Source organism: Parasteatoda tepidariorum, chromosome 6 (assembly GCF_982258835.1).
Source record: "Parasteatoda tepidariorum strain Cologne lab strain chromosome 6, Ptep-v5.0, whole genome shotgun sequence".
Lineage (NCBI taxonomy): Eukaryota > Metazoa > Arthropoda > Arachnida > Araneae > Theridiidae > Parasteatoda > Parasteatoda tepidariorum.
In genome coordinates, this window is record NC_141760.1 from 32494635 (window position 1) to 32506767 (window position 12133).

At 32.4% G+C, this 12133-nt stretch overlaps 1 protein-coding gene across 2 annotated transcripts in view; it reads left to right on the forward strand.

Moving 5' to 3' along the window:
- Positions 1-12133, forward strand: part of LOC107453113 (uncharacterized) — a 36292-nt gene that overhangs the window by 19741 nt on the left and 4418 nt on the right. Inside the window, exons 1-3 of one of the 2 annotated variants that reach the window (XM_071179303.1) lie at positions 6337-6453; positions 8034-8225; positions 11559-11781. In XM_071179303.1, coding sequence (XP_071035404.1) covers positions 8051-8225; positions 11559-11781 — 398 coding nt within the window. In that variant the 5' untranslated portion in view covers positions 6337-6453; positions 8034-8050. Of the gene's footprint in view, positions 1-6336; positions 6454-8033; positions 8226-11558; positions 11782-12133 lie in introns of those variants that run through there. The other variant, XM_016069803.4, reaches the window with a different exon arrangement.

The window sequence follows — 12133 nt, forward strand, 5'->3', positions numbered from 1 at the left end:
TTTGGATTCCATTTTTTCCCTCCCAACTCTAATCTATACAAGAGCTTTTTGCCTGATAACAATACAAGTTATTATTTCCTGCCCACTACTAGCAAAATAAATCGTCTTTTTATCACAAAAAAGAGTTTATGACCAAGAAAATTCCAACCACTCAGCGATTAAAAATGTTTCAGGAGTTCTGTGTCAGAAATATGTGTCAAGAGTTCTGTGTCAGAACTGAGTTTATCGTCAATTTTTCCACTCTCTAACAAGCTGGTGCACTCAGAACTAAATAGTTGATCAGTGCAGCGGGAAAACAAAAATTTTAATAGTTCTACTACACGATACCCTCTTATCGCTAAATAGAAAGATTTGTCAAACAAAATTTCGGCTACTTGGGGTGCTCAAATTTTAACAGGAGCTCTGTATCTGACACCAATACAGATTACCGTTAGTTTCCCTAATTGGTGCAATCAAATGTACAATCAAAAGAGCTGCCCGTGTAATCTGACTAAAATAAAACTAGAAAGAAAAAAGTCAGAAATAAATTGAAAATTTTAAAAGTCACGTTTCTCAAGAAGACTAAAAAGAGTAAAATAACTTTATTTTTCTTTTAAATGAAACTATAAAAGTAGGGGACACTATTCATGTTACAATTCATAAAGGGGACACAATCAGTTTATCTATCACGAGACTATCACGAGACCTGTGCTCACGTATGGCTCAGAAACCAGGGTCATGGCATCATCACATGACTAACCATCTTCGAGGGCAAAGTTGAAGTATCTGGGAAATATGGTCCCCATAGTTTGGTCAGGAGAGCTATTTAAATTTTACTTTCTTACCACATTTTACTTGTTATCACTTTCGCATTTTACTTTTGGCGTATTTCGCCATTCATTTGTTTATTTTGTCTATCAATTGCATATCTCACAATTCAAATTTTTTTCGTCTATTATTAAATTAAATAATAAAAATTATAACATTTACTAAAATTTATCTTTTGCATTGAATTATCTTTGGATAAACAAATTTTATAATTGTACGAAAATTTTCCTAATTCCCTTAAAAATCCTTATTTGCCGCCATAAAAGTCCATATTCGTGACCATATTTCCCAGAATGCGGCTAACCCTTATATTTTGGGTGTCAGAAATTTGAATCCATCTGAAAAAAAGTATGTTTATTCAGAGAAAGTACGTTTTTGTGTCTGATTTCGTAACTTGAAATATTGTTAGCGCTAATTAATTAACATATTTGAGGTCCTCTTGTACCATCTTGTACCACCCTCTTGTACCATTAAGATTGAGTCCAAGTACTTAAAATATCAATATTTAGATCAGAAGTTATCCAGAGTCATCGATTTTTTTTGCGCATTGTACATCTCTTTCTAAAATATTAAAGACTTGTGAATTTTTTCCCAATATCTAGATCATCTTAATGCTGTCAGCTACGACGGCATAAATGTAAATACTGGAGCAATTTCATTTTCAATAATTTTGAAGGGAATTATAAATCGAATTATAAATCGAATCCTTCATCTTATCAAAAGGTACCTCTTGATAGAATCAAGTTAACATGTCCTATATACTAGTGATTTGGTATTTAATAGTTTTAGTGGTAGTTACGCCACAATACTCCCCTTCTAGAATTTTATCTGTGATAGAATTTGATGAGCGGATACCACTAGTTGATTCATGCTATTTATCTATTTATACCAATTTTGCTCATTATATTTTCTCTTCATTTTTTTTTGTTTGTTTATAGCATTTCGCTCATTATATTCTTTTTTCTTCATTTTTGTTTATTGACCGGGAGACTTTATTTACTTCACCAGATTTCTTTTCTTTCTTTGAGCAGTATATATATATACATATATATATATATATATATATATATATATATATATATATATATATATATATATATATATATATATATATATATATATATATATATATATATATATATATCTTTTTTGAGCAAATCAACTGTTTCATGTAGATCTTCCATCAATATTGGCAAGTTCATATCACGTCCGGGTCACCAATGTGGGGAATTACAAATCGACTATGTCAACCTTCATCTTATCAAAAGGTACCTCTTGATAGAATTAAGTTAACATGTCTTATATACTAGTGATTTGGTATTTAATAGTTTTAGTGGTAGTTACGCCACAAGGTTAGTTGACAGTCATCTTGATAGACTGATTTAATGGTTAATATGCATTTTGCATATTAATGAGCTAACATTGCGACATGCTCAGCAGGTACTCGATGGAGTAAATGTAGCTTGCAGCTACGTAATAGGAAAAACGGTACAACACTGCTAACATGTGCCGATGCATTTAAGGCAATCATTGTAGTTCACTTACATAGATCACAATTATTGGATCTTAGCACTGATTAGAGTTATCAGTATGATTTATGCTGTTGTATTATTGATAGATTATTTATCATTGATATTGAAACCATTAAATGAGGTCCAGTTAACCATCCAGATGGCTCATAACAGCATTTAGATTTTAAACGTTTTTACATGGCATTTGTGTCGCCTTCAAAGAGTTTGGAAATATTGACTGAAAACTTCGTGAAAGTCTCTACAACTGTTTGGTTCTGTGTAAAAACAAAATGATCAAGACGATTCACGACGACATCTATGAAATATGGCCGCATATTCCAGGTATCTTGATCCTGACTTAAGAAACATCGAGGTTTCAATAATTCAAAGAAAACTGGAAAAACCTAACCATCATGAGAGTGAAATGGAAGAAGATCCTGAAGAAGACCTTGACCCACAAAATGCTGTCGAGTCAATAAAAAAGAAGAAGAAGGACACAACTAGCATTAAGGGCAGTTCTTAAGCACCCAATAAACTTATTTCCCTAACAAAAATTTCATTGTCCCCCGTTGCTTTTCGAAAGTCAAGCCCTCTACGTTTTCCATTTTAGATCCGACAAAAATAAAAATATTTCTTCACGCTGGCTTAAAGTCAACCTGAAAAACATAGTTTTAATACTTTCATTTTATTTTATTTTACTATTTTATATTATTATTATTTGTTATTTTACTAAGCAATAATATTAGCTTCCAACTACAGTGCAGCTATTTGAAAAACTCTTATCCATTTTGAAAACTCCATTTCTCTTTCTTTCTTTTTTTTAAAACTTTATATAAGAGATACCAATTTGAGAAGGGAAAAAAAAAGAGTTCGTGTTCGAGCAAAGATATAAATATTTTTAACGTTAAAGGTAAAAGCGAAAAATGGTGAAACATAAGTAAGGGGAAAAAATGTGAAATATCTTATTCCTTAATACGATTATATTTAGTTTTCAAAAAGTCGCATATTTTTTTATTCACTTTTTAAATCAGAAATGCAGTTACGCTGGAATATAAGATTCAATTAGGATATTGAATTTAGCATCAATAATGTTTTGCGCTCCATGATTATCTTAAACAATAATAAAATAAAATGTATGAAATCTTTTATAGCTCTCTTTAAATATAAATAATTTTCCATACTTGTTTCCTATGAAAAATATAAGTGTTTACATATAAAAGCAAGTAAGCTACTGAGAAGCATATTTTTTTCCTGCAAAGGTCCTTAATCATTAAGAATGCAAAGAGAGAGAGAGAGAGAGAGAGAGAGAGAGAGAGAGAGAGAGAGAGAGACAATTATTTTTTATCTGTTCACTTTCTAAAACGTAACAAATTATCTTTAAGACCTAAGACCGTATATAATGCAAAATCAAACTGAAAATCTTATCTTTTAATTTAAATATTCAAATCCCAAGCGTCATAATGATGTTAAAAAAGAATTTGAACTTTAGGGGAAAAAACGCATAGTTTATGTAATCCACACATATAGTTAAGTGTTTTTTATAAAAAAAATATAAGTGTTAACTTTTGAGGTCTAAAAACAAATTTTAAAAAAAATGATTTTTTCTTTTAAATTCTTGAGAAGACTCTCAATCATAGATAAAAGCAAGAAGAAGAAAGAGAAACAGACGAAAAGTGAGAGGGGAGAAAGGGAGAGAGAGAAATATTAAAAAGAAAACATTGCTATTTTTGGCGATGTGAAAAATTCTCTTTCTGACCGTATACTATTTAAAACTGAATTAAAAACCTGTAATCTCTTAATTTACACATTTTTAACGCAAACATTATTGTGAAATCGTGGTAAAATATAAAGTTAAAATCAATTAACAACACGATATATTTTCTTAAATACCTCAAAACTCGTGATATTCTCAGAATCTAAAATTTTATTCTATTTACATATTATTATTATCAATTTATGAATTTCCTTCAGTTTTTAATTAACCAAATAATTGACGTGTTTTTAATTTATTTATTAATGTTTTTGATAATTTAATGTTTAATTTAGAAAACAATTGCCAATCTTTCTCCAGTGCTACCATCTATATTTAACATTTCACACTGCCAAACCATCATTCTTCTCAGCATCACCTTATTAAATATTCCAGCATCAGATTAACACAGCAATATTTAGTAAAGAAAATGTAAAGAAAGGATAAGGAAAACAAGCTTAACGAATATTTTTTTAATTAATTTTAGTTTACTTACAGAAATGTAGTCTATAAATTATCAATTAATTTAGCTTGACTTCACCTTCCCCTGCATAATATACGTTATCCCAAATTAATTTTAAAACGCCAGATAGGTATGAATATATCTTAGACACAGTTTTGGATTGCAAGAGGCGAAAACCACGAAAGTCGTTTAAAGAGAATTCATTTGGCGGGAAATAAAATTTAAGAAATTGACTATCATATCTTTAATAATTTCGATTATACTAATAAAGACTATTTCTTAATACCATTGTTTATATGCTTGTTTTATTTATAAATCACAAAATAATTGAAAGAAAATTACATTTATTACAGTATAACAATTATTTTAAATAATTCGAACTTGCATCGATTTTTCTTAAAAAATTAACTACAAACATTTTGATGTAGTTTACTCTTAATTGAATTGACAGTTGAATATAGTCTATACATGAATAGTTGAATTTATTGTTTAACCACTTCTAGTGTGCATGCGTCAGTTCAGATGAAATGCGCATGCACCCATGACAAAATATCAAACTTACGTAAGTGAAAATAGGAGATTTTGCAAAAATCCGTATGTTAAAAACTCTAACGTAGTGGAGTATCGTTTTAACTTTGACCACAAAATCAAAACAAACATTTACAATGGACGTACTAAAAAAAATATAGTCTAATAGTCTATCTCTTTGACGCTGTGTCACGATTCAAGATGCTTTGCTCTACGTAAAACAGCGGATCTGTGAGCAAAAAAAAATTTGGTAGATTATAGATTTTAATGGATTCGGTGACAAAGAATGAAGCTTATTTTTATTATTATTATTAATAATAATAATATTTTTAAAAAAATATTATTGAACATCTATTGATTATTTAACTTCTTTTAAATTTGTATAGTTAAAATATAAATATAATTTATAATTTTAAAATAGCGAAAGTATGTATAATGTTTTATGGAACTATAGAGCATTTTTCATGCAATTTTTTATTGAATGAACCTATTGCTGCAATATCACACGATTCATTTCTAAATTTCATCAATACATTTCTTCAAATTCGAATTCCATGTCCATGTTTTTAATTCGAAGGTAGACTTAAACAGAAAACAACATAATCAACACAGCTACAAACAGAAAGGTTCTAGCTTTGTCTTTGTTTTTGTTGTAGCGTAGATCACGCCAACAGTACGTAAAGTTACGTAGCATTTAAAATGAACGTGAGCATGCGCAGTTGCTTCAATCTTTCGTACAGGAGCGTACGGAAGCTAATGTAAAAGTTTGAAATCTCTCTATTATTTCCATGAATACGCTAATCTCCTGGATGTCAGCATATTGCACATACGAGTGTGTGTAAACTAGGCAAAAGCTGTGGATATAATTGGGTATATTATAGCCTACGTCACAGATCGTGTTATTCCTACTAAATTTAACTAGTAAACAGCATTTCCTGCGAACCTGATTTCTGGCAACAAGTAAAAGCATCAAACGAAGTGTCTTGTTTATAAGTCGCTACTAGCCAGGTTGGAATTGTATTAGTCTAGTTCCTTTGGAAATAATTTATATTGTTGTTTTACCGAAGTTTATGAATTTAGTAAACATATTTAAAACTCAGTTTATTAATTAAACTAAAAGGTAAATGTTATTCCTAGTAAGTAGAAGTAGTTGTGCTTTTTTCATATTATACCCAATTATAAAACTATTAGTTATTAAAAGAAAATGGGTTAACACAGGAATTTTATTTATCGCAGCAACGACTACAATAATATTTTAAAGTTATTAGTTAAGTAAACAAATTTCATCCGTATGTGTTCTTGCTAAAATTATACATAATTTTGATAAATTTGGATATAGTTTAATAAAACTACGATTTTTTAAATTTTTAATAATTTCCAAAAAATACTACCCAGTAAAAAAATTCATTTCTTTAAAATAAATTTCAAAAGGTATTGCTTACGTATAAACGAAAATATGTCATGCATAAGTTAAAAAAGATGTGATTATAAGTCGAACATTTCAATATTCACCAAAAAAATAAAAATGTTAAAAATAAGTAATTCTTTCATATACTTTTCGAGTCAAAAATAACAGAAGATCTTCGTTGCCTTGGTAATATTGCTGTTAACTGATTGCAGCAAATGTATCACAGTTATTAATTTCATGCAGACTTGGCAAAATCAGTTTCTTAAGTTTAAAAAAAAAAAAAAAGAAATGTAGAGTATCTATGAAAGTTTTCTAAAAAAAAAGTTCTTTTTTTAAGTTCAAACATAAAGTCCAAGAAGCTTGTCTTTGACTTTTAAAAAAGGGAAATATTTGGAATTAAATTTTTTTTAATTTTTAATTAATTTTTGAATTTTTAAATTATTGATTATCATTTTACTCCATATTTTCATTAAAAAATATCTATTATCACATTTTCTACGTTTACTACTATGAAAATTTTGAACTATCATTCTCAAAGTAGGAATTTTAGGTTTGGCACAAGTCACTTATTTGTACGGCCCAATACTAAACGGAAACACGCGAATATAAAGTAATAAGAATAACGTATAAGATAAGGACAACTGAATAAAACAAAAATCAATTTAAATTTGGATAAAAATTGTTATTACCTTGATGCAATGGATATTAGAATCAAGGTTCCCATTGATCTGAAATTTTTCCATAGTTGTTGTAGATTTACAAACAAGATATTGTGATTTTCCATTATCTTATACGGCAATCACTCTAAATTTTAAACTTAATCATGGCAAAATTCACATATGGAATCAATTTCAGCCACATAACTTATTTTCCCCTAACCCGTGGCTAATTTTAGAACTAAATGTTTTTCGTAAAATCTTCTTTACCTCATCGTCCTAATACTTTGTTTCCGGTAACAAGTTAAAAAAGTCTAAAAAAATATATTTGAGAAAGCTCATGTGTACTTTAAGAAAGCTCTAAGTTGCTAGAGGAAACAGTCCCGCAGTGGACTGATCGTTAAGACACGGTTCCCAGCAGATCACCGAAGTCAAGCATCACTGGCTGCGGTCAGTGTGCGGGTGGGTGACCACTTGGATCAGGCTGCGTAGGGACCGAGGGTAAGCGGTATTGGTCCTCGTTAAACTGTGCTACCGTAAAGTGCTCGACTTCGCTCGCAGGTCGTCGGGCTACCGAAGCGGGGGTGCCATCCCCTCCGCAGAGGATCAAAATTGTGATGGCATGTCTTCGGTTCATCCTCCGGGATGTATCCCAGACCGTCGCCAATAGCCCATTGTGCAGCTCTAGTGCGACGTAAATGAACAAATCAATCTAGAGGAAACAAGGTACTAATCCCTTTACCGAATTCGGTAAGATTTTCACTGCTAGATAGCGCCACAGATGCCTCAACTCAGAGGAATCTGTGGCGAACCTCATGTACTCTGATAATGTTGCTATCAACAAATAATGATTTTTTTACCATTCTCTTTTTGTAAATATTGCAAAAATCAGAAATTCTTTTTTTTTCAGACTATATCTATCCTGGCATGATTCCAGATCCAGATTACAGTGAATCGGATGAAGGAAATGAGGAAGACAGCGTTGGTGATGAATCATCAGGAAGTCCTAGCAACTCTTCGGCTGAACCTCTAAGAGATTTAGAAGAAGAAGATGAAGAAGAATGGGAAAACACCTATAGATCATCACTTACATACACATTAGGTGAATCTCAAACATTCGCATTTATCTCAAAATATGCAGGGTGATTCTGAATTCATCATCAGTAATTGGGTTGGAGGTTGGTTAGGAGGTACGAGAACTGCAATTGATTGGGAAAGTGTCATCTTACACTGCTATGATTTGTCTTCCCATTATAAACAGGCTGTTCGTAAGCAGTTTAGCTAAATTGTCTTGGTTTTACATTTTATATTAACCATTATCTGAAGCTGCATTCAAATAGGTCTAGAGATACGTTGGGAGCTCTTCTCCTGGTAGGGCCAACCTAGGCGTGAAGGCCATTCCATTGTACCCAGCTAAAGCTAATAGGTGAACTTGGAACGAAGTCAGTCCTACCTCACGGTGATCCACGCCACTTGCCGAACAGAAGCTGTAAAATCTCCCTTATTCATGTTTTAGATTATTTTCTTAACGTATACGGACTCAGGGAGCTGATCTAGCCAATTAGCTAGACTAGTTAATTAAGCAACAATAGAGATATATCTATTTTATAGTAATGTAGTGATTTGGCGGTTAGTATTATTAAGCTTGCTAAGTTGGCCGCCAAATGATTAAATGATGTCCGCATTATCATAAAATGTAAAATTAATTGAAGTTAAGATAATTTACAAAAATATTACTGTCGTTTCCAATGCGCATGAACAGCCAGTTCATAATTGGAAGGTGACCCTAGCGGCGTCGGAAGCAATTTTCGCAATCATGCAGTTCTCAGTCCTTAAACTATGTATTACCACCTACTAAAAATCATAATGAATGTAGAATCAGCCTGCTTAGCAAACATATGAATTATTTGGAGGTTTAAACATATTTTAAGTATTCTCATGGACTTGAGACGTTATTATCTGAATGATCAGTTGCACTTGAGAAAACCATGTAAATAAACAGAGAAAAACGATGTTTTAAGCAAATATAGTACGATTAGTTCACACAGCAAGCAATGCTCTCCGAAGTTCCGGTATACTTGGTGGTTGACGGTCAGCAAGTCTTCTGCCAAGGGTGTACCACACATGCTCTTTCGGATTCAAGTCAGGTGCTGACTATTCTATAGATATCTTCATTCGCTTACGATGCTCGCACGGTAAGGACGGGTACTGTAATCCATAAACATAAATTGAGCTCCCATGGCACCCTTAAACAAACATATATGTTGTTCCAGAATAATGTTACGATAAATTTGGCCTGTCATGGTTCCGATTTAAACGTATCAATATATTCTGAATCCCAAAATGAGCAACACGGCACCAAAGTAACGGTGGTAACGTGTACGAGGCATTATCTTCATGAAAATGCGACATGAATCATATTACAAGCTAAACCTGAACTCGTCGGAAAACATCACACAATCCTACTGTGACGATGGCCACCTTCACCTCTGTATGTACTCTTCTCCAAGTTAATCACTGGCGACAGGGAATTGCCATGAGTGTAACCCATCTGATAGGCCTGAGAACATTTCTCAAATGGTTAAATGGTTTGCCTTGAAACTGTGGTACCCGTGGTTGCAGACTGTTGACGAAACAGGTCAGATGCTGTGCTTCGGTTATTTCGTTTGGCTTTTACTTCCAAATACAGTGTACTCCCGATTATCCGGGTTAACTACCGGGACAGGTCGCACGGACAATAAAAAAACACGGATAATCCGAAAACTCCTTTCATTAAAGAAAAAATCAATATCAGTACGAAAAAAATATAAGTTACTGACATTTACATGCATAACATCAAACTAGGAGTTTTCCTTTTTAAAAAATGTATAATGCGTCTTCGCCATATATCGATACACAAATTTTACGAACCGCAGTAATGTCACCGTAATCAAATCCTCCCATATATTCTAATAAAGTTTCCACAGAGCAACAGAATGAGAAATTGTATTTTCCTCATTTACTACATCTTCTGCATCAATTACTATCATCACTATTTGATTTAACAACATGGCGATGTCTTCATCAGTCAAATACTGGAAGCCAGGCTCACATGCATCACTTTGAAACCTATATTCTAAATTTTCTTCATCTAGAATTTCGAAACCTTAGATTTGTTTTGCTTGTTCGAGAATACTGCTATCTTATTTTTCTTGAACATCTGAAAAAGATTGTTCATCCAGCGGTATGATCTTTCTCCAAGATCGTGATAACGTAGACGACCATGCTGCTGATATTCCATATACTGCAATCCAATAACGAATATTGCTTCCAAAAATTGGGTAGTGTTATAACTTCATGAATAAAATTTTTTTTCTTGAAAATGTTTCTCTTTATATTTTTTGTATGACTCCGGAATGAGCACGGATAATCCGCAAACCGGATAATCCGCGCACGGATAATCGAGAGTGCACTGTATTAATCTTTATACTGCTCTGTAACTCGGAAGCGAGAGGTACTGTAGCTTCTACTGATATTTCCATCATCTTGAAATCGTCACCAAAGCTTAGAACTGTCACTCTGGGCAGTTCCAAGTTCCTTGGATACTTTCATCTGAATACGCCCACATTCCATGCTGTCGATAATTCTATCAAGTGAAAAAAATTGTCCTCATGCGTCCTCTGAGTCATAACTATTCGATTATAGCACTAGGCGGCTTACAGAATGTTTATGAACAATTTTACGTCTTTGCCACTATTCCTTTCATACCTCTCTCCTAGACTCTCGTCATTATGACATACGTATCGGCGTCATTTGGTGGCTTCCTGTAATTTGCATACTATTCTTTTAGATGATGTAGGTAATAATTCTGCAGGTGAAATTTTCTTTAGAGTTCAATTTTCATGTAATTTTGAATTATCCTAAATTTTAGACATGAGTGTAATATTCAGCACTGTTTAGTATATTTTGCCTAAAGTCAGAAAACCATAACATATTGTTAGCATAGTGTTGATTATTGATAGCAGTGACAGTACACTCGGAGAAGTTGTAGCTACTTCATCGAATTCTAACCCACAAAAAGCACTTTGACCAATCAGCAAGCATTCTTGTCACTGGCGTCATATAATCTTTTATAACATACAGATTCATTTTGACCACGAGCAATTTCCTCACCTCTAATCAGCTGTTGCCAATCCCCGCACCTCTAATCACTTTTTGTAACATAATTTTGAAATGATATTATTTACTTCAGCTTCAGACAGTAATTATTTCTTACAATGTTGATGACTGTTTTATGCATTATACACATCGGCAACAGCTCACTGCTGCCCTATACTCTTTTTACAAGTCCGAATACTTGCAACTTTCTACACTACTTTGCCACTATTTACAACTTCCGCATACAGTTACGTTAAATTTTATATTAAATTATAATTGTGGTATTTCTTCTACTTAGGAAGGGCAGGCACAGAAAAATCTTCTTCAACAAGCAAAATAAATAGTTCACTCTCACAATCAAAAAAAAGTTTATTTTCTGCAAGTGAAACAGTTCCTAGGGCCAGAAAAAGTCAGTCTTTAGAAGAACAAGATCTCATTAAACCAAAGAAACCTTCCAATCCTTATCTTGAATCTACGGAGAGAAAAATGTTGCACAAAGAACTGGCTTTCAAGCAAAAGTAGTAAGTGACATTATATTAATGCAATTTAAATATTTGTCCATATAGATGATTAATATATAGATGATTTTAATGATCAACTCCCGGTAAATTTCAGTTCACTTTCTGTCAACAAAAACGTTCAAGAATTGCTTTTTTTTAATGGGATACAGAATAAATAACGTCACGTGGATGAGTATCAATACCCATTTCTCTTTATCGACATCTTGGAGAAAAGCAACCGTAAAATAAATTAAATTAAAAATAATAAATTAAAAATAAAAAATGAAACACCCTGAATAACTTTTGATCTGATGATCGGATTTTCGCGTACTAGAACTCTATCTTAAAGCTTCGGGATCCTCACCTAAGTGTG